This window comes from Mercenaria mercenaria, chromosome 12, assembly GCF_021730395.1.
Source record: "Mercenaria mercenaria strain notata chromosome 12, MADL_Memer_1, whole genome shotgun sequence".
In the NCBI taxonomy this organism is placed as follows: Eukaryota; Metazoa; Mollusca; class Bivalvia; order Venerida; family Veneridae; genus Mercenaria; species Mercenaria mercenaria.
In genome coordinates, this window is record NC_069372.1 from 55,988,761 (window position 1) to 56,013,571 (window position 24,811).

Genomic DNA, 24,811 nt, shown 5'->3' on the forward strand with positions numbered 1-24,811 from the left:
TAAGGATGAGATGTGTGTGCTTACTGTTATGATTATCAAGTGCTTTACATAAAAAGATACACTTTCTATTTTCTATTGGTGTGATAGTGAGCTCTTTAGTGAGCATATATTTGTTCATGCTGTAACTAATAAATGGTGTTTATTGAAATTTCTGAAAATTTTATAGCAAGAATATCTTTGCTCATGTGTCTTTTAAAAATTCATTTTCAAGTTTCGCTTTAATGAGGGTTATTTTAAAAATGCCTACATTGCTCTCCCCTTAAACAGAAAAGTAGGATTCTAAACAAAAACAAGTATATGTTCACATACAATACGGATGCTCACATTCTTTACTGCCTTGATAAGTTTGTATATATGATATTCGTTTGAACTTAATAAAGCTGCAAAATTGTTAATATATTTACAATAATGTCAATATTAAATGACAAACTATATATAATAACACGTTTTGGCATTCCTTGCTAAAGAAAAAATATCATTCTGAAGCATAATAATCAAATCAATTTAGTCATCTATATAGGATATACACACTTAGCTCCTTACAAGTATTTTATTAAAACTGACCAGAGTGTGTACATGTATATAATGGGTAATGTAGTTTTACGTGCTGATATATTCTTTGACATCTACTCAATAATCCAAACTCTTTAAATACGAATCAACCTCTTGGGTCAGGATGTTTAAACTAAGAAATTGGACCGATCATTTAATTTTTCTAGAATTCACCAAAATTTCATTCTGTGCTACTATTGAAACAATTATTCCAGTCTCCGACTCAGCCTGTAATAATAATAACATCACATGTACCTGTGACCAAGATTATTCATATAGTAGTTAATATTTTCCTTATTGAAATCGAAAGAGGCCAACTGATAATGATTAGTAATAGAAAGAGCATTGAAACTCGAGGGTAAACGATTTGTACGAGGGGGCCTCGTACAAATCGTTTACCCAAGAGTTTTAATGTTCTTTCTGTTTCGTATCATAGCCATCCATATATGGTAGTTGTAGGCGTTCCACACTGCCATATACAGCAGTTCAAGTGAGTACTTAAAATACTTGCTTTACAAATGTGTAAAACCAATGCGAGAGCAGAAAATCAATAAAATACACTTCGCTGTCTACTGTTCCAGACACGCTGGCATACTTTCCTATCCAACAGTGATGTAACTAGCGTGCGGGTATTAAATACCTGCACACTTTTAGTTACCGCACCCTGTAATCAGTGTATACGATTTTCATGCACCAAATTTGTTAAGAAAAAACACCGAGTTATGATACAACTTGCGGAAATTTGTCCATTGTACTTGAGTGCCGCAACTGTCCATATTAGTGACAATGCAAGACCTGTTGTAGTTGGATTTTCTGGTCCTTTGGGATCAATATTTCCTAGAATAGAGTTCCACTTGAGTCGGTGCTGGAGCTGGGGTCGTGAGAATTGTTGCACCTTTCAGTACCTCTCACGAACAGACTCAATCAAACCTGGTATTCTATTATTTTACTTGACTGTGTTTTATGCTTTCAAAATTAAACATTCATAGATTTTATTCACAAAATTTTACTTAATATTTTGTGCTGACTTTACTGACGCAAATAAAATCTAAATGAATCTTTTCTTATTAAACATTATGCCTTAGTGAATCGAACCGTCGGCTTTTAAATTTTTGTTTGAACAGGGTTTCACAGAATAACACAATACACTACTTTTAAATAGCTAGGGGAATATGAAGACAATACACAATGTAATACTTTATGTAGTACTTTAACATTTCAGTTATTACGTATTTGTTTTCTTTACGTGCCGTGTGGTTGCTGTTTTAAGGCTCCCCATACTTGGACTCCGTGTTGTTATATTTTACATGTATGTCCTATTTGATCATGGAGAACATTCATTTTTACTTTAACAGACTTCCGCTTAAGCCGGTGCTAGGGACCGGAAGGTGTTGCACATTTCATTACGTCTCGTGAAGAGACTCAATCGAACCGAACCTGCTATTATTCTTCTTCGTTGCGTTCTATGCTTCCAAGAGATCTTTTCAATGACTATATTATTTAATTGTCTAATGGTGTGTGTGTGTGTGTTCGGGTTTAACGTCTTTTTCAACAATTTTTCAGTCATATAAACGACAGTGTCTAATGGTCACATGACGTATGACGTTCAATATTGACCGCTTAAAGAAGAGGAGTAGGCAACCGTCGGCATGAAAATATCAAATAGATGTAAAAATTATAATATGTTGTGAACTGCTAACAAGCCAGCCTTACATTTTTATGGTTGTTTTCTAAGGTTCCCAAATTGCAACGTCACAACACAAGCGAATTACCATAAAAGTCGGTTATGTGGTGGAAGTAACACACTGTTACAATATTCTTCAAAGTTTGGAAAATGTATCCACAAAAATTCCATGTTATCTATTTGCTAAAAGAAAAGTAAGATAAATAAATATATTTATTCAATTTAATTATTGAAAGAGTTTTTAATAAAAATACCTTTCCTTATACTTTTAAAAACTTGGTTGAGAAACATCGTTTCCGTCTCTTGGGTCACTATACTTGAACTGCGAAAAAGTTGAACCATTCATTTCATTTTCCCAGATTTCATCGAAATTTTCATTCTGTGCTACTGTAAACCAATTCTTCCAATCACCCACACGACCTGTAATGATATTGAAATTTACCGCATTTACATGTGACTAAAGATTGTTGATAAAATAATTTACGGTGACTAACATTATTGATAAAATTTTATTTTTTTTCCTATATGAACATAAGCTTTGGTAAAAAATATGTTACGAATTGCATCTCAGATTTCAACGCTTCAAAACAGAAACCGTCGTGGCATTTTTGCAAGTTTCAAATAAAACATGAATAAAACGCTCTTTCTTTGCATAGCCGAACAGTTCTTATATTTTTTGTTTCAAATTCAAACTGCAATTAGCCCTTACCGACAAATGACTATTACTTACTACAATTCTGTCCACCGGACACAGCTACTGCATCTTATTGTCACTGTATGGCCATATTGTTGACATATTTTCTGGTCCATTGAAATCATGGTAATAATTGCAATATGAGTCTGTGTTAGTGCTTTGGCCGAAAGATACGTTTCGTATTTGGTTACCTCTAAGAATAGACTCAGTTAAAGTGAGTCTGCTATTGCTTTTCTTCTTTGTATGTTAAACGTTTGAAAATCAATGTTTTTCAAAGATTATATTGATAAAATTTCAATCTATTTTCAGTTTTTTACTGACTAAAATGGAATCTCTGTCTATTAGCCAACGGCTTTTATAATTCTTATTTCAAAGAGGCAAGCCTGAAACTACTTTCAAATAGATAGGTAGAAATACAAAGATTGTTATGGTGAACGTGGTCATACTATTGCGTACTGTGTAATATCAACTTTACGTCCGACGTTCAATTCCGACCGCGTAAAGAACAAAGGTAGGACCAAAACGTCGGCATGAAAAAGGCTGTATGTTATTATTCGGTGTGAACTGCTGACAAGCCTTTAGGTTAAAGTTCGGATCGATTTTTTTCTAAAATGTAGACTTTGATTATAGCCTGATTTTTTAAAATTTCTCACATTCGTAAATAAAGATATGGTCTATAATGTGGTGAAATAAAATGTATATGTCCGTGTGCTTATTTCTGAGATATTTGACCATGGTTAAAGTAAACCGCAAATTTCAAGCTGATTTTAAGACATTATTTTGAATTTTTTTATCGTGTCAGATGTTTTAATAACATATTTTAACTTTAGAAAGATAGTAACAGTGCCATTGTAATAAATTTACTCACGGGTTGCCATTAATTCATAAAATGATTTTCATTTCCGTACGCCTAATCCAGGCTTTATTCTACGTTTTCCGGATAAATGACGTTACGCCATCACTTCTGGTTTATCAAACGTGCAGAACTACCTTAACACATGCTTACTTGCTGAAACACCTTAAAATCGACTTCACAGAACAAAAGAATTACAAGAGATATCGGATATATGGTGAAAGAAGCACACTGAAACAATACTCTTCAGAGCTCGGAAAATTTATCCACACAAAAGCTATTATAAATGTACTAAAACAAAAGTGTTATAAACTATAGGATCATCCTTTAGAAGCAAACAACACAAACCAAGCAAAACAATATAAACTGAATCTGTTCATAAGAGGTAATGAAATGATCAAACCCCCTCAGACTCCATAGCACCGGCTTCACACTCCATAGCACCGGCTTAAGCGGAATCCATTCAGTTATAATAAAATTGAATGTACTCCACGATCCCACAACGTGGGACATTTACCGGGGGACATTTTACAACCGTCACACGGCACTTTAAAACTGCAGTGAGTCTTTCATGGGGAGTAATGAAATGTGGTAAGCCCCCCATGTCTCCTTACACCAGCTTAAGCGGGATTCTATTTTAAAAGCAAAATTGAATGTACTCCATGATCCATATTTAGTCCAAGTACGGAGAGATTTTGATCAAATAAATTTAACTTGATTATTGAAATAGTTAACATAAGCTTTACCTTTCCTGAAAAACTTGAAGTCTTGCTTGAAAAACACCTTTTCCATATCACTGGGCATCGTTTTGTTGGCCATATTCTCAAAACCACACATGTGTATAATATCTTTCTTTAATTCTTCTGATAAGTCAACATCAAGAAACTTCAATAGCCTGTCTATTTCTTCAAGACCGTTTTGGTTTTCAAAACAAAGAGTAAAACCTGCTTACTTTACCATAGAATAATAATAAAATCAATTTGATGATATTTTAAAACACCTGTCAAAGCAGAAAGATAGTTCACAATATAGGTATGTCGTGTTTAACATAAAAAATAGCCTACCTGTTTCACTTGAAGTGTTAGTTAATTAAAAGTATTGTTTTACTTAAAAGTGTTATAATTAACCTGTTAAGTGCACATGCCTCTTGGACTAGAGTATTGTGACGAATTTTGTGTTTGAAGTACACAATTTACAAATAAAAACTGAAGAGAAAAGATATTAAGTTGAAACCAAGACAAAATACCAAGAACTAAGTAAATCTTATATATGACATTGGAACAAAATATCCAATTCCTGTTCTGAATCAAAGATCAATTGATTATTTTCTTGTGTTATCGGCAATGCTGTACCGATTTAGAATCTTCTTATATTTTATGGAAAATAACAAATAGACACGTTAACAGAAGAGAACAAAGATTTTTTGGTTCCATTTTGGTGCAAAAACTGTTCATGCGCTACGATATTTAGACAGAAGAAAGTAATAGGAAGTCATCACTTTATCATAGACTGGCTGAACCATCCATATTCCTCAAACACCACTAAAATATTATTAGAAAGGTTTAAAAATGTGTGAGAAATGCTCTGCAATCAACGTAGGTAATGATGTATGTATTCCAATTTTCACTAAAATGAGACTTATTTATTCGTATGATTGATTATTAAATTTCGTTTATAGATAAACTTAAAATGACTTATAAGTTTCATGTCCTCATAATACATAACATGCAGGGGATATCCAACGCCTTCTTTCATTGCCTTTTCCCATTCAAGAAGATAGTCTGTGTATTTCCCATATTCTACTGAAATATAAACGCTCTTTCATCTTCTCTTATGTTGTGTTAATATGTTAACGACCATGTTCAAAACATAAAAAATGGGTACTGGGATAATCATCATTAATTTATTAATTAAATTGCAATTTAAATATTTAAATATTTTAATTGCATTGCAATTTCCTTTCAAAAGTAATTGATTAAAATAATACCCAACATAAGATGTTGCAACAACAGCACGATTCTTTTTATGGAAGCCTCATTAAAGATTCATGGCCCTCCTAAACCGAGTGGATAAGGTAGCTGGCTTCGGATCACTTGCCGCTCACAAATATAGGATCGAAACCTCACATTTCATGTAGAATTGCCATGCAGCTGTCTCACGGAAGCCAACAAGTCACCTGGGATCTTTCTACACCATCAAAAGCTGGAAATGTCACCACATATCCTACATAGTATTGGCGCGATTCTAAACCTTTCAAAACCAAACAAAGAAACCCATTACAGATTCGTATTGACAAGAAAACAATCAAACCGACATGTGCATGATAATACGTACAAGAAAGTAACTTCACTTGTAATAAAACTTGCCAACTGCCCCTTTATAACGACTGTTAAAACAACACAAGCATATACAACACAGATAAGACTATAAATGCGTATCAATAACGATAGTTATAGGTAATTGCAAGATATAACATTGATACCATTCTTATTTTTCGCAACATTTTATTACTACAATGCCTAGGAGAAAGGAAAAGATGTATGAGTTAATGAAACAATCTATGTCTATGGTATAGTAAAGAAATACATAAAATATGCATGTAATTACAAACACTGATACATGTATTATCATGTCACGCTCAATATTCTTCAAAATTAATAACTGCTCTCGAGTTTTTGATAAATATTTAATGGCATTTTTAAACATACTATATTCGTTTTAAACAATGTAAATATCTTAGAAATATAACCGATTGCAGTAAATTTTATTATAAAGAATACTACCTTTTAGGTAAAAATAAGCTGTTTAGCGAAAACTTTATTATCTTTCAAATTTCATACAATTCGTTTAATAAACTAAATAAGAAATATGTAGAGTTTTGGGTATGCAATGAAATAGGTTTTTATTGCTAATATTATTTTTGTTACTTTTGACTATAAAAAGTATATTTTATGATAACATGTTTATGTTATTATGATTCAAGTGATTACATATTAAATGTTGTCTACGTAAACATTACCGGCAACTTGTTTTCTTTCTAATGGCAAGTTAGACTGGCATCAGTCGTTAGAGTCCTTCAAAACAAATACCTCTACCATAAAATCCTCTTTAATAGCACTTTCTTGAAAAATTTACAATATCTCTTATCTCTGACTCTAACGTTGAGATGAGCCTAGAGAGAAAATGGTTTTCTGAGAAAATATCAGTGTCAGTATGAAGAAAGAAATTAACATTATTACAGATTATTTGATCTCAAAAGACTTTGTAAGTCTAATGGCAAGTCTCTTCTTTAATATAGTTTGTAACTAATGTGACACGTCAATCAATTAGGCTTGTTAAATTTCTTATGAAAAACCTATTGTCACATAGGTAACAATACCCGGAGGCAATAACATTGGCATCGCAATAGCAATCGGTCACCGTCACCATATAGCTGTTGTCTTTCCTGATATCGATTTTCTGTAATATCGGTCCGGAGGTCACTTCTTCCTCATGTACGCGAAAATGTATTATGCATAAAGATTGATTGAACTCCATGATCCCAAAAGATCAGAATATAATATGATATAACTATACGGAGACCACTACATTTCAATATGCAGAACTATTGCAAAGCATTTGAATTTGTTACTTACATTTGCCCTGTAGATATACGGGCAGCCAATCGCTCCACTTGCCATCATACCCATAGACTTCTATACCCTTCATATGATTATAGTATGACACCGCAGTGTCTTTCTGATTGCGGCAACATAATACAGTTTTTATCTGTTTGACTTTCATATCATTCAACGGGAGGTATCTGAAAAAATGAAAATAAGAATTTATATTTTAGACATGCTGTAGCTGATTATGAATTATCGAGAATACTTTTATTCATATTAAAATAATATATACTAAAAATGAACGAATGAACATTTACAAACGGTATATTTGATTGTATAAAGCCTGAGGCTAATATTAGAAATATTTGAATAAAACGCACGATAACAGCACAAATCCTTGGTCCAGACTGGAAGCTTACCTACAAGGAAAATGGCAGTTCATAACTCTAGGTGACGGTTGTTTTTCGATGATATCTCTTGACTGAAACTCGAGCATTGTAATTCCCTTATTGGACTGCACTGGCTTCGCAGATTTGTTTACGATCATCGTTATAATTTCATACATCCAGTTTGTACATAAAGTAGAAATGTCTAATAGAACAAAGAGCTCTAGGAATCAAATTAAATTGCAAAAATATCATAAGGAAATTACGGTGCCCCTAAAGTGACATGTTACACACTTTTTTCCAATTATGTAATGTGACACTTTTTTTATTTCGTTTAAACGAAATAACTTATTTCGTTTAAACGAAATGATTTCGTTTAAACGAAATAAGTTATTTCGTTTAAACGAAATAAAAAAAGTGTCACATTACCTAATTGGAAAAAAAGTGTGTAACATGTCACTTTAAGGGCACCGTAGGAAATAGATAAGAACACGTTTCTGAATCCATTGAAAATTTCGATTCTATAATGATGTTAAAAGTAAACAGACAACTTATTGGGACACAGTTAAAAAACTAAATTGCTAAGTGTAGCACATTTCCAAGAATACCTGTTTTGGGATATGTACATAACATCAAATCATCGTCGCGGAATTCGAAATGCGGGATACTATCAAAGAGTTGTTTTGCCTCTGCAGGTGGTTTCTTGAAGTCTGGTATGAGAAATCCTCCTACATCAATTTCATCGATAGTAGCACCACTCAAATCTTTGATCTTTACTGACGTCATTCTGTTTACATATATAGACAATAGTCAGTATTCGTCAAAGGAAATGAAACTGCAACCTAATTACTGTCTAAATATAATGTATCAATATTATTCTGATACCCTGCTTCGAGACGATAACAATATGCATGTGACAAATGTTGTAGCATTTACCTATTACAAACGACAATCAGGATCAATTCGTGGGAGGTGTTCATGTCACATCGATACAAGTACAGGGCATATAGCCACTTTTCATCTTTGATTGGTTGGCTTCGTCCCATGAAATAATTCTTTTTCATGTTGTTGTTAGATTTTACGTCACACCAAAATAACGATAGGTCATATGGTGACTTTCCAGATTTTCATGGCTGTTGAAGACCGCATATGTGCCCTTACAACCCTTATTTCAAGCATAGGTAAATACCAAGGTAGGACCACCGACCTTCTGTAAGCAAGCTGTATCGCTTTTTCACGCACAAAGTGAGGTTTCAATCGACAGCTGTGAAGAGCAAGAGATTTGAATTTAGTGAATTAACCATTCGGCCACGGAGCCCTTCTTATGGCATTTACATGTCTTTAGCAATTAATCGATATAATACAATCTGGATCAGTTCATATTGCTACATTGCATTTATCTGCTTTTTCCAGTTAATCGACGTACGGCCTTCAAGGCAATCATTAACAATTGTACCTTCAGTTCCATTCATTTTGATTTGCATCCTACTTTTTTCTGATTAGTAGGTTAACTTTGATAAAGTGACTGAAATACTTTTTTTATTTTTACACAATTGTATGTTTTCGTTCTCATATTTTTGTTGGGCTAAACGTCACACCTACACAATTATAGGTCATATTGCTGCTTTCCAGCTTTTGATGGTGGAGGAAGACGCCATGTGCCCCTTCGTGGATTATTTCATAACGGCGTGGGGGCACCTGGGTAGAACCACCGACCTTCCGTAAGCAAGCTGGATGGCTTCTAAATAAAGAATTCAATAACCAAAGCGAGGCTCGAACCCACATCGATGAAGAGCACGCCCCCCGTTATCATAATCATCTATATATCTGCTGCGCTACGTACGAGAAAGTAATTGAAGTTGGCGATTAACGGTTATGTCAGACTCCGCGGCCATGACTTTCAAGCTTCAGGACAAAATGTGAAATATTTATTTAAATGAAAATATATAAACATAGTGTTTCATGAAATCCACCATATTTTTAAAGGAATTTATCACTATAAACTCTCCAATTAGTATCGGAGTTGAGCTTTTTCATTTGACTACGTAAGGATACAGTAAGCTTTCTTGAAGCGTCCAATATCCATTAATGCAAAAATATAACGTCTGACAAAATCAATCTAAATAAATCTAAAGTATGTATACACATGCTTCTGGCTCTAGACTGTAGTATTGTCATTTCGAAACAAACAGATAAAACCTAAAAGTTGGTGCTCAAGTAGTGTATATAATGAATATGTCACGGTGAAGTGATTTTCTTTGATAATAGCTATCATTTTATTCACACTGAAGTCACACCAAACGATACAAATATTAACCTTTCGAAGGAGTTCCCATGACACACATTAGTGGGAGGCAAACAGATTTCTCGACCAGATGTTGATTGTGGTGATAAATATGGATAAACATGATCGATACGTACTCAAATAATCGTAATTGCTGTGTGCCGTAATGTATATCTCCAGGTACTAATATTCAGAAAATAGGTCAGTGCACAAGTGCCCTAAATATAAAAAGAACAGCAATATAATTTACAAAAACATTTCTTAAAGATAAATTCTTTCTTTTAAATTAAAAGTAAGACATTGTATGTGATTTATTTTGCTAAATATTCCAGATACATTAGGGCATAATAAGACACTATTTTAAAGATACTTAGGGGGATATCATAAACAATTGACGACTTCAAAAGCAGCGATAATTAAAGAAATCACTTCGAATTCTTCGAAATGGTATTATATCAGACACAAACATATTGAAATCGAAACAACATAGGTATGGACTATTACAAACGGGGCATGTTTTGTGCTTATATTTTAACTGTTAGTTTAACATTAATAATTACTGGTCATACAGTATTGCAGGTACAACTCTTTCTGTTACACGAAGAGAGTATCAAGCAAAGACGGATATATTCCAGTCTATTCGTATTAACCGCTTTCTTTCCTTTAATAACTACCATGATTGTAAAACACAATTCGTACTGCCTTTATTTTGTCATTCCGTTCTTTCTGTGTTAAGTATCATTAACATTGTACATTTTACAAGAAATATGTAACAGTTAAATAATACATTGTTTCACTTTTCAAAGTTTAAATTTGAAAACTGAATTGCAATGTCGCTTTACACTGGCTGATTAGAGGTTGTAAGATTATGGTCTACAGATAACATTAATCTGGTGACCCAGATATGATAAATAAGGCACGCGACATTTGCAACACATACATCTTTATCATGATACCCTACATCACTTTCTTCATATACATCTATCTACACGTTTCAAATTATGACATGTCCAAATAGTATATTTGTAAACTATTATACTGCTCAAACCACGTTGATTACCTTTGTCATCATCAATATTAAATGTATACCTAAACATAATTGTATAAATGGTAAAACATTTGCGTGCATACTTTAATTTAAGGTATTGGACCCCTAATAGTAATGTTTAAAAAATGGCATTTGCTTGGTATATTCTTAAAGTTGACCATGTTTCACACTGTGTTGCAAATTTTAAACAACTTTAACCGTGCCGTTTTTTGTAAATTTTGTATAATTTATGGTATTTCCACACGCTCAAGAAAAGACAAAATTAAGTGTGATGGGCACTATCTAAAACGTTTGCAGAGAATTCATTACAGCATTCATTTTGATAAAAGAAACATCAAACTATTGTTAAACAATTATAAAACACAAAATAAAACTGTAAATATCATTTTTTCTAAGGTGCCTCAAGTAAACAGATTTTATGAGACAGAATTCTAACTGCAACATTGAAAAATTAAGGTCGAATCCTGTGAGTCTGTTTTGAATTTTGCTCACTTCATTCAAAAATAACCTTGGGGCAGAAGTAAAACCTACCTACATTTTTTCCACAATATGTTATCTAAAGAATGAAGGCAAAATAGAGAACTTTTACCGCACGTAACTCAGTATTTTTAAAGATGTCTTAGTCTACCCCACCTGATTCAGAGGTTAATTCACATTGAACAGCAACAAATCGCTTATAAAATGAAAATTTACCACTTTTGTACAATACATCCATAATTAGTCTTGAAAGAAGTAAAAACTTTCTAGAAAAAAGGGAAAACATGGGGAAAAAAATTTGGCTACAGTGGGGTTTGAACCTACGCCCCCCTGAAAATTGCAGACAAAGTAGGTTTATGGTAGGAATTGAATACTCTTCAAAAAGGAGATACTCTATTACGGGTCCAATACCTTAACCTGCAATGTGCATATTTTGAATAGTAAAGCATCGGTATTTTGAACACACGTAGCAGTGATGTAGTTTTGATAATGTTTCTAGTTTGATTTGTTGATATTTTATAATAACAAATAGTTTTTTTTAATATATTCCAGTTGTCAGTTTTTAAAATGTTAAAAATTGAGAACAAATAGATCTCACATTCCACTTACATTAATTTCAATTTTATTCTTCCGACCAAAGTAAAATGCCTTAAAATTATAAGAATTACATTATGAATTATTTTCTAATATTTCTGCGTATTCATTTTATTTTAATGTTACAATAGCACGATGATAAACTATGCATTTGGAAATATTCTTCAACAGTTACTACTAATGTGTTTCCAATCAATGTTTAATTGTGCTGTAATTCACGAAAATGTCATTACACTGTCTTTAGGACTGCTTAGCACACATAGATATTTAAAACACTTTACAGCTCTGTATTTCTATTATGAGTACAGTCAAACGTCCGCTAAAGACCATTTCTCAACACAGTCCACCTGATTCCGTTTCCCTTTTTTAACATTTACAGTGTATTTTTACAAGTGAATATAGATCACCTGCCAATAAAGACCAATTTCTGTCTCTCTCAATGGAGGTCTTTAAAGACAGGTTTGACTGTACATTAAATGCCTTTTTAAAACTAAACGCACATACGGTCATGTTAGGTAGTAAACCAAATTAGAATCCTTTTGTATCTTTAAAGACAAGTTTTATTTTAACCAAAACGCGAAAACTGTGCTATTTGTAGAGGTTTAAATATGCTTTGGTAATTGACGCTGACAGTTTTTCTGAGTTAATTGAAAAGAAAAGATTGTTAGACAGAATACAAACAACAAACAAAAAGTTATCCAATATTCACGAAGATATAAAGTTGTTACATACAGCTGAAGTATTCTGAAATTCTGGAATGAAACATCAGCTGACTTATAGCAATGGATACGTGTGAACATTGCTGACACTTTCATTCATATACTGAACAAAACATTTAACCATTTTGTCAATATCTCAAAAATTACTGAAAATATTTTGTTTTTCAAATTAAGCATACCTTAAGAACAAATTGTTGATGAAGTGTAGAAATATATTAAGAATTTAAAAGTATCAAAGCACGTAAATATTTGACCGCATCACCAATTTTGTAAAATGTCACAAAATATTTAATGCCCTTTCTTGATAGTACACGGCAGTGAAGGAAGTTGTTTTGATTTTGTTATCATTTTCTTCCATGAAAACGTTTTTCGTAAGCATAAGCATGTTGATTTAAAACATTTAGTAGGTATTTGTTACTTTTAAAGTAGTTTAAAGTCGTAAAATAAATAAATTTATACCATGGCGTTATTTGATTTATTTGAAATTTTGAATTATCATCAACAAACTTTTGTTTTTGGTAGTACGCTCAATTTTAAGCATATTTCTGAAGCATTTTTGAGATTTTACCAAAATAACAAATGGCAGCAAAGCTGGTTTTTGTTCAGTATATCAAGGACTACGATTCAATAGGAATCACATTCTGTGAACCCCTTCAATACTCTTCAACAGTGTATGTATTTGTATTACATAAAAAAATAATCAAGAGTAATAGAATAGACGAAATAACACAGACATAAAAGGACACAAAACAAAGTAATAAAGCAACTTAATGAAGCATCATCTTGGAACTGTTTTTTTATGTAAACATTTCACTGTTTGCTATGAAAGGATTATGTTTCAAAATTACAGGACAGTGTATATAGAATTTAAGAACGTACAATGAAATGCTAAAAGTTATTAAAACGATTTTACTTGAAGTTCATTAGATAACGGCCATTCAGGATGAGTGTCAAGAGATTTCATTTATTAAAGTTTTAGTTGTTTTTTTTTTCTTGTGTTTGCTACTTTTATCGAAATTACTTGTAAAAGTAATGTGTTTTCCCAGCAATTCAAATATTAACCTATTTTTAGATTTCCGCACATCATTAAGGTAGTTACGTATTCTATTTTAGGCAATTAACGGCTCAAAATAAATGCCGTATCACACCTACGTTGTATTAAATATCTAAAATGGACTGGTCTTTCACTCAATTTGGACAGTACCATTTATTACTCGAAGGGGTGTTCATTAAAACTTTTCTGACTGAACAGCGAACAGTGCAGGCTGATCTTGGTCTGCACTGGTCGCAAAGACAGAACCACTTGCCGCCGGCAGGCTAAAGATTAAAAACTATTGAATAGAAAAAGTGGAAACTCCACAGGTCGCTCAACACGACAAAAATGAAAATGTTGCAGGCTCGGTTTGATTGAGCCTGTTCATGGACGGTAGTGAAAGTGCATGCAACCCTCCACACACTCTAGCCCTGGGTTGAGCAGAACTCAACATTTACACATGAACCTTTTTTTTCTTTCGTTTTTCTCTATTTTTATTAATTTTGCTTTCAATTTACTATCATTTATCAAGAGCAATTCTTTTCCCATCTGTTTAATGTTTGTTACTTTTACGATATTGTCTCTGATATTATGTTTTTAAAATTGTATTGTTGAAAGTAAACCATCATTATAAGTCATGAGTGAAATAAATGATATCCCTTGTATATCTTAAATTTGATTTAATTCACCAATGAAAGGATATTACTTTCTTAATCGGAACTTTCTTTTTAACATTGATATTTACTATGAAAAGAGCATAATCTAGAATATTCAATATCATCATCGCAATTCAATAGTGAAAAGGTCTAATTTATCTATAAACCGATGTTTAATTTGGCAACGTAGGGCAAAGCGTATATTTCGCCTTTCTTGTGTTTGTTGTTGTTGTTGTTGTTGATATTTTATCTCCTTTTTATCTGAGAAGACGACTTAAGCTTTGTAGTGTTGTGCAATATTTCCTTCCCTTGTTTGAGTTTTGTACCCGTTACAATGTCCACAGTGTAAGAAATTTTATTTTATTTTAATATTCTTAAAATGTAATTACTTATTCATGGTTTCTTTATTTATTTGTTTTGTCAGGATTATCAATATAATACGAGTATTTTGTCTATGTTTTCGTGTATGTTGTTATCTAGTACACATCCTTGCATAGCTGTTGGGTTGTTGCTGTGTTGTTTAATGTGGCTGCATTCCTTGAACATGCCTTTTCCCGCAGGATAGTATTCTTTGGTTTCTTTCAGGAACTTAATTGAGAACTACCAGCTGTTTATTTCACTAATTATATAAACCCAAATGAAGCAAACACAATGCATTTTTATTTTACATACTAGCAATTTTAAACTTTCTCTGTCAGTTGCAACGTGTGGTTTGGAAACCCCGTAATATTTCATATATTGCATACGTATCTTTACCGCAAAGTTTTCATGTCAGTGTTTTGTGCCAACCAGCCACTCTGTACTGTCAGAACCTTGACTATTGTTGACTTGTTAAACCACGGAAGGTTCGGAGTCATTAGATAAACACAGTGTTGATTTTAACTGTATTACACGCATATGAATGGTATCAAAGTAAAATATAATCATTTGATATGTTTAGTTCACATGACAACTGATATTTAAAATAAAACAGTGAAGCCCCTTCTTTCATACATGTATTTGTAACACAAAGTTACTAAGAAAAATAGTTTAAATAGCCACATTATATTTGACCATTTTTCACATACTTTTGCGATAATAAAACACTTTTTATTTTGACAAGATACTACTTCTGTTTTATGTTTTTATTCAGTACGTAAAATATCTGCTTCATGAAAAATGAATTATTAACTTTGGGCATACTAGTAATTTAATGTCCTCGGAAAGTATATATAAACTTTGACATTTTGGAATCCTTCATTTCACTTTTCCAAATTTCATCAAACATTTCGTCCTGTGCTACAGTAAACCAATTTTTCCAATCTCCTATTTGGCCTAAAACAAAAAGTAACTGATGTTACACTTTCTTATAAACCCATGAAATTAAATAAATCTAAAGGTAATCATACATAAATGTGAAATGTTCCCTTTAAGGATTTGAAAATGACATTATTACAGGTTTATTCATATATGTTAATTTTTACAATGGGTATATTTAAATTTGAATGGGAAGCATTTTCGTAAATTTGATATAACTTGAGCCGAACGTTAACATTTTGTTTTGTTTATGGATTGTTTAACATGTTGTTTTCTGAAACGTTATACTCACCTTTCCTGAAGAAATTAAAGCCTTCCTTGGTAAAAGAGCCAGGCACTGTCTTTGTAGCCATTCTCGCAAAACCACACATTTTTACAATATCTTCTTTCAGTACATCATCTAATTCCACGTCAAGGAACTTGCGGAGTTTGTCCATTTCTCCAGTTCCGTTCTAAACCGGGTGAACAAAATTTGTGTAAAACGGAGTAAAATTTTAAATCATATTATCGCACACAAAAGTCAATTTATAACTCGTAAACTGTCTTACCTATAATATACAAAAATGTGTGAAAAGTATATTGAACAGACATTAAATGAGATTATGTATATAAAATCAATACGTTGTACAAAACTGGGTCATGTATTGCTGATTGTCCCCTACACCACCATCCAAACTGAAACAGACTACATCACATAAGATCTATAGTGAAGTTTGACAAATTCCTGGTTCAGCAAAGATATACTGACCACGGTTACTGATAAATATCTGTACATGACCATATGAGCAATAACATTTATTTCGTGACTATATCTTTCGTTGTTAATCTTTGGAGTAGCTTAACTTCTAAATGTACTATTTACTAACAATTTTAAGGTCTTCATAATACATAACATGTAAGGGAAATCCAACACCTTCCTCCATTGCCTTTTCCCATTCCAGTAGATAATCTGTATACTTCCCGTATTCCACTGAAACCAAAGAATAAGAAATGCTCAACTTCAAAACCTTAACATCGAAAACCTTGCATAACAGTATGTTTGGGAGCTTGACAAACGTGTGAATACGTAGTTGTATTGAACATACTATACCTAAAATCAGACATTCTTATAAAATGTTCATTTGGGTAAGCTTAAATATAAAAGGGAACAACATCAACTCATCAAACTGAAGTACCTGTATCAATGTTTCGATTATCTGCAAGGCTACTTGACAAAGGAAAAAAACTGTGTCTTAACAGGCACTTCCTGTAATCTAAACTATTAAAATGTACAAGTAAATTCACATCCCCTTTTGTGAATGAGGGGACTATATTTCAAAAGATATTTCCACATAATTTCCAGATATGCACAAGACCTTGCAACGGTTTGTTGTTTCCTATCTTTTACAAAATCAATGGGAAAAACTCTGCTTTTACTCGATCAAGGGGAATAATACAAAATGAGCAGAGGTCATGTGCTAATCAATAAAAATGTGAGGTTTGGTGATTCTAGCTGAAAAACATTTTCATTTTTTGTGCAAAACAATCAAGGTAAAAACCTCTACTTCTTTTACTAAGTCAAGGGGAGTAAAACTATATCTGAGCAAAGGTCATGTGCTAATTAATGACTATGTGAGTTTTGGAAATTCTAGCTGAAATACTTTTTGAATTTCAAGCAATTCCAGTTTCGGACGGACGGACGCTTGGAGGGCAACGCCAAAACAATATCATAAGTCTTGCTTCAGTCTTACATTTGCCTTGTAGATATACTGGCAGCCAGTCGTCCCACTTTCCATTATAATCATACGGTCTTAAGCCTTTCATATGATTGTAATATGATACTGCTGTATCTTTGGGATTTCTGCAACACAGCACAGTCTTTATTTGTTTAGCTGTCATGTCCTTAAACGGTAGAATCCTGAAAAAAACTTAGGTATTCAGATTAATTGCATCCACAGATTAGTCTATGCATTACTGACTACTGTCAATGTTTAGGTATTTTGCGTTTTTGTTTTGACGTTATACATATTCAAAAATACTGAATAGAAAATCTATAAGATTATCATTTGGAAGCATGGGATATAAGTTTAGCCAAATTCGGCTTGACTGAGTCTGTTCATAAAAGCTTATGAAACAAGCAATTATGCAATCTAATGCTCTAAGCACTGGCTTGAGAGTATAACTCACACAGAAAAATCAAATAGACTCCTACACCTAAAAACGGCCAGAAAATTTAACTATAATGTGCAATTATGTAGACTAGCCACTTGACTGATAATAACGAATTATTTTATATGATAGTACAAATGCAAGACTATTTTAGAGATTTTCGCAGAGAACTGGTTGTAATATTATCAGTCTAGTATCATCCGAAATGCTCTTGCAGAGCTGATCGGCATCTAATGCTATTTAGTTACCCCTACATAATTTGGTACATCATGACAGTGGTCAAGAGTTACAAGCTGGCCATTGATATGTTTAGTTACCAGATTTGTAATGGTTATGACTTTTCTATTCAAGAGTTTGACCAGAAACTTGTTCTCAGAAATAATATTACAAAGAGAGATAGTTGTTTCTCATAAAAAAAAGATTGAGTTTGTTAAAAAAAAAGATTGAGTTTGTGAAATAATGACATTTTTGTATGGGTAACTTTTTTTAGAGTTTAAGACCATACTTGGAATATAAAGGACTTATCTTATAATATTTCTAAGAAACATTGTAGTAATTTAAACATGTTTTCCTAAATCTTAATAATGAATCTGCTTCTGAGTAACCATGGAATTAATCTGATTATGCACCTTCCTTTTTAAAAAAAATCTTCTTAATTAACAGAAACAGGTACATCATTTTTATCGAAAAAAGGACCTTGCCACGACATCCAAATATAATTTGAGATCACATTAAAATTTTGCAGCTACAACAATCAGCTTTCTTACTTAGTGGATGATACAAATGATGAAAATTGAAAAAGATGATTATATATTTCTTTCTGTTTCATTTTTCAAATGATATACTAACTCAAATGCTAAGTAAGATAACTCAAGCATCATACATCATTATATGTTGTACCTTTTTTATCTTGATTTTTTCCTGTATAACCCTTTATATACCCATTGTATCCTAATACTGGTCTTGGTCTTGTTAATAGAACTGAAACGATTTTATAATGGACAGACGACCGGTAAAAATACAGTATGTCTCCCCATAAAAAGAAGATATAATCATTATACACACTTGAAACTTGATGTCTCTAAGACTGCAATGTTGAATCTTTTTGACTTCCATATATTTTAGATACAATAAACCTGCTATTCAGAATTTTTGACAGCTGAAATTAGTCTTGGTAAATGAAATGTAATTGTATGAAGTGTGATATTTTACTAGGTAATTGTTTGCTAATCTAATAAGTGAAGAAGACTTTTAATTAATTCAATAATACATATATAATATGTACTTGCAACGTTTGATGTAGCTAAAAACTACTACAGCCATTATTTCTATCCCCCGCTCCACAGATGGCTTTATAATAGAGTTTAAATAACTTGAAAGATTCATGCAATAGTGGCAAACAAAAAAAATAAGTTTCTGCCATTGCACAAGTACAACACCATGCCTTTATTGAATTTAACTCATTTTTCCATATTTGAGAACATTACATAATCCAAATTTCCTTGTTTTTTTCCTGTTACAATACAGAAAATGAATTTCTTACATATTTCATCTATTCTGACCACTGCAGTAGAAAGCTTCCTGCTTCCAGATGGTTTCAATGAGCTACATAAACATGGGGCAGTAAACCTAAACCACTGATCTGTATTGATTGATAACTCCCCTAAAATCTGCGATGTAAAATTTCGGATAGCACTAGACTATGCTATTGGACATAGGATAAAGACTGGCTATATTCACATTTTTAAAAAAAATATTTTTTTTTAAATATCATAGTCTAGGAGCTAGTTTAGCAATTATGCAGCGTTTAAAGTATATTTTGTGACAGTTAATAAATATGTCAGAAGATCCTTTGGAAGCAAACAATGTTCAGTATTTATACTCAGTATAAAGCGCACTTGTTTAACAGTATTTCAAATATATTACGGTAGGTGGTATTTACCTTTTCACTGCAATTAACTGCAAAGTTCTCTACATGAATTCAGATGTCTTTTATCGAATCGCCTCGTAGAACATAGGCCTTTCCACGGAATCAAACGCATGACCCCGCGATCCATAAATCTCTGTTCTCCCTACTGAGCTAAGCGGGGAGACTTAGGTTGTCGTTTGATAAATTAGAAGGCTGCCTAGATCCTAAACTCAATTATGTTTCATGTCTGGAGTAGGACTTTTGTAAAATGTACAATTTAAACATACCTGCAAGGAAAGTGGCAATTGACAACTCTAGGAGACGGTTGTTGATCAATATCCTCTGGTGCCTGAAACTCCAGCATTGTCATCCCTTTATTTGTCTCTATTGGTTCAGCAGATTTGTTCAGAATCATCATTATTATCTCAAACAACCAGTTGGTGCCTTAAGATATTAATTAGAATGAATAATGATATGACATTGGTTTATTGACGGCTTCTCATGTTTGTTCAAACACTGGATGTTTCATGATCTTTAAATAATCATGGAGTATTTAAACACTCCCATTATCTTTATCATGCTATACGTGACATGTGTATGATTAACCTGCAAACTGACTTGTCCCAAACTTTTCGATGTATTTATTTTATGGATGTTCTGTGAGCCTGCATGTCTAAACAGCAACAATGTTCTTAGTGATACTGGTGAAGATACGGTAAAAATAAACACATTTCACATAGTCAATGGCTTGAAGTATTAATGTAATAATTATTTTAAACACGCAGATTAGGATATATTGTAGAATGTTATCTTTTATTTTACCTGTCTTTGGGTATGTACATAGCATAACGTCGTCCTTCCGGAACATGAAGTTCGGGACATTCTCGAAAATTCGTTTTGTCTCAGTCGCTGGCTTCATGACGTATGGTGTTATAAATGCTCCTGCGTCAACTGCATTTATCGTGGCACCGCCAAGATCTGCGATCTGTATTAATGACATTCTTATTGTGTCTGAAACATAATGTGTACTTTGTTTAAAGAATTAATCCAATGCAATGTTTGATTTTTTTTTCCATTTTATTTTACAAGTAAAGGTTGACATATTCTTAACTTTATTTGAAGTTGTGTTACAGTGAACATATTGAAAAGACTTATTGTTCCAAGTTTGCAAATTAAAAGGATAAAAAACATACTTAACTTTTAGCGTTTCAATACATACAATCCTTGTTTATCTTTGTTCACGTTATCCACATTGTAAAAGTAGGTTAAGTAACCGTTTTAAGTACGGAATTCATCACCAGCATACCTAAACGTCGTTATCTTACTCTACATGAGCAGACAGGTTGACAATTTAAAGATACACAGTTTCAATGTAACGTCCATTGCTGCTCATTTTAGAAAGGTATTGTAATTTCCCGGTCGATCACAATACTCATGAAAATAAGGACACGGATTCAACAGGAATAGTGGCATTTTATGAATGCAGCTTCTTACAACGGGGTATGTTTTAATGTGTACATAATGGATCCGACAAACCAAGACTTTGATACACCATGAACTACAAAAAACAAATTATGAGATATAGGATGAAACCACTATTGAAAGTCAGTGCCCAAAACTATCTCTTAATTGGACATGAATCCTCACTTCTAATCCGTACGACCGTCCTATCCTGTATACAGGCCTACAGATTATATTCGTGGCCGAGTGGTTAAGGTCGCTGACTTCAAATCACTTGCCCCTCATCGATGTGGGTTCGAGCCTCACTCGGGGCGTTGAATTCTTCATGTGAGGAAGCCATCCAGCTGGCTTACGGAAGGTCGGTGGTTCTACCCAGGTGCCCGCTCGTGACGAAATAATGCACGGAGGGGCACCTGGGATCTTCCTCCACCATCAAAGCTGGAACGGCGCCATATGACCTATAATTGTGTCGGTGCGACGTTAAACCCAACAAAATAAATAAATAAATACAGATTATATTGTACAACACTTTCACAATTTTATGTCAACCAACTCTCAGACGTCTTGATAACATAGTATAGCTAATACACGAACCACGAACACTTAAGCCTCATAATGAAATATGCAATAATATTACGTAATACTGAAAGATGTAGTATAGAATTCTTAGCATCTTTCGAAACATATTGTCTCGGCAAATTTGTCTTCGATGTTTTATACACAAGCCTGTTCTTTCTTGTACAATAATTTTAACATTGTCAGTTATAAGTAGACTTATGGGTATTTTTTTCTGATCTTGCCGATACTTTAAAGATATTTTGAATAACACCATTGCCACCAGAGAGAGTAGAAACTGTTACCTAATATTGCAAATTATTGTGAAAATGACGCTAAAATGCAGTAGCTGTTTATACATACATTTGTTGTATATTTTTTATCATTTTTAAAAACAAGATCTATGTTTATAAAAGTCCGCCTATATTGAAGGACTATATGTTATGAAACCTTTGTTCCTGCAATTATAATAAAGACGCAGCAGATCATCTGCAGTTGTTTCGCAACAAGCCGGTCTATTAACAAGTTTTTTATGTGTCACCCTCATACAAAATATCAAACAAAGCCGATATTTAATCTATATTGTTTACAAATTCTTGTAGTTTTATATGTGTAATGGTAATCTTGGTAATGGTAAATTTATTAATTACTAAAGTCAGGCGTTTTAGAATTACCACACGACTGCATGGAGATAATTAATTATGATTTAGAATTCAGTGCATTAAATGGAATAAGGTTATTCATGTGAAATATTTCAGTTTTTCGAAAAGTAAGTGTTTGACACTTTTTATTTTCTAATGCGAATATCAGCAAAACTTTATATTACATGACTTAAGCCAACATTGCCACGGTTGCCATGTTGTTTTTGTCAAGATATACCAGGTTAGTAGCAATGCAACAGCAGAAATCTTGCAACTGTATGCAGTGAATTACACAGTCCCGTATATTTAATAAATCTCGTTCATTTTTGTTTTTTGTTTTTTGTTGTTCTTTTTTTCAAATTTGAAAATAGAAGCAAAGCATTTTTGTATACGACGAACTTATTAAACAGTCTTTAAGTTATTAGACTATGTCTATTTCTTATTTTATTTCAGAATGAAAATGTTATAATCTCATGTATATAATTTACCGAATTTATAAAGAAATATGGTTGCACAGACGATTTGTAAAATAAAAATGATATTCAATGAAAACACAAGTTTTGACAAATAGATTATAAAACAAGTCTCGTTTCATAGGGTTATGTATATAAGATTCAATTTGGCATTTAGAAATTTTAAACTTTAAACTTCATCTACTTGACAAATTATTTTATGTAAATTATGTTTATCACGCATATTCATACGTGACTAAACATAAACAATCTGTTTTCAGTAGAACAGAATTAAATATCAAAGGGAAAATACACAAAGATCCAGATACAAGACCCTATGTAAAAAGGCGCACGTTTTTCATATATGTTGAACAGAATTGACAAAACCAAGCTTTATCTCAAGGAATGTATTTAAAATTCAAACAAAATGCATCACTTTGTTGATTCTTTGGGCTTGGCTGACAGAACAACAACAAAAAACATTTCGAATGGTTTGGAAAATACTTTAAACTGCTCAGTCAGCTGACTGTCTACTTACATATCGCAACATCGTCTTTTCTGAACTTTTATTTAGTAGTTTAAGTATTTAGTAGTTTGAGAAAAATTGTGTAAGTTTTCTCTGGCGTAAAAAGTATATTAGTAGTTAAAACCCATAGACATCCTCACCGACTTTCATATTTGCTCTTATAGTGTCTTACTTCGAATGAAAACAATTATTGGTTTTAAAATGATAAATTCGATATAATATTTTCATTGTGTATCCGTTATGTGATACAAGCAGAACTTAGTTATCGTTTCTCCTGTGCTGAGTATCAATTATAGCATCATTTTATACTGAAAATCACTAATTTCAATAAGAGAACAATATGCTGCAATAGATAAAAGTTTTACAGTCAGTATAATTTTGCTCTTCCGTCTTTTAGACTGCTGCACTATTTGAATTGTACGAAGTATGAAGTCAAACAAGAGGTATCTTTTACACAATAAGCACATAAACATCCACCTCAGCCCCATCCCCACTTTCCTTCCTGAATTGCATACTATATTTCAGATATTAAACAATGTGTCAAATGGTCTATACGACGACACAAAATGGTACGCCAGGATGCATATTAGCAGCATTCCGACTTTTGTACACCTCACACTTACGAAAACATGTTTAATATATCAAAGAAAATTGTGTACGTTTTAATCTACAGTAATGATGTCATCTCTGCAAAAGTTCATTGCATAATATTCAACGGTTAGAGAAGTACATTAAAGTGAGTTATCCTTCAGACAGGAATATGTAAAATCCTACGCTAAATTTATTCCGCAAGCATACATTAGTTGTAACAGAGCATTGAGGAGTAAGCGCTGTTGGATAGAACTATGTAAAACTTTACCTTAATTACAAAACCAGTTTTAATTGCGTTTTCAATAATTTTCAGATGGTGATTAGTGTTCTGTTTGAAATATGAAAAACTGTAACGATCTTAATAAAATATTAACTAAAGTCTGTCCCACCTAATTTTGGACCTCCGATAATTCATTTATACTGTATATAAAATTGTCAAAAAATGACGTCGTTAATACCAGACGGTTAATATCTCTAGGCACCTTTTTCATTTTTTTTTAAAAAATGTAAAATGAAGTTAAAAATCACGATGTTATGTTTTTCCCCATAGACTTGCATTGTAAAATGACGCGACGTCCATTTCAAGATGGCGGCGTCCATACAAACGTCATTTGGGTGTTTGCTCACAGTTAGCGACGTCAGATATT

General features: G+C 32.6%; 1 protein-coding gene across 1 annotated transcript; it reads right to left on the reverse strand.

The window, feature by feature from the left end:
- Positions 1-133: 133 nt before the first annotated feature.
- On the reverse strand, positions 134-21,618 carry LOC123535334 (uncharacterized). The gene is made up of 12 exons (XM_053520591.1): positions 20,761-21,618; positions 20,226-20,382; positions 17,612-17,778; positions 16,748-16,851; positions 16,174-16,333; positions 15,776-15,899; positions 8,982-9,038; positions 8,406-8,561; positions 7,419-7,585; positions 4,530-4,727; positions 2,491-2,656; positions 134-780 (listed from the first exon to the last, which is right to left on the reverse strand). Exons 1-11 carry the CDS (start codon positions 20,936-20,938, stop codon positions 2,505-2,507), a joined length of 1,620 nt encoding a protein of 539 aa, XP_053376566.1. The 5' UTR covers positions 20,939-21,618; the 3' UTR covers positions 134-780; positions 2,491-2,504.
- Between the last annotated feature and the right edge of the window lie 3,193 nt (positions 21,619-24,811).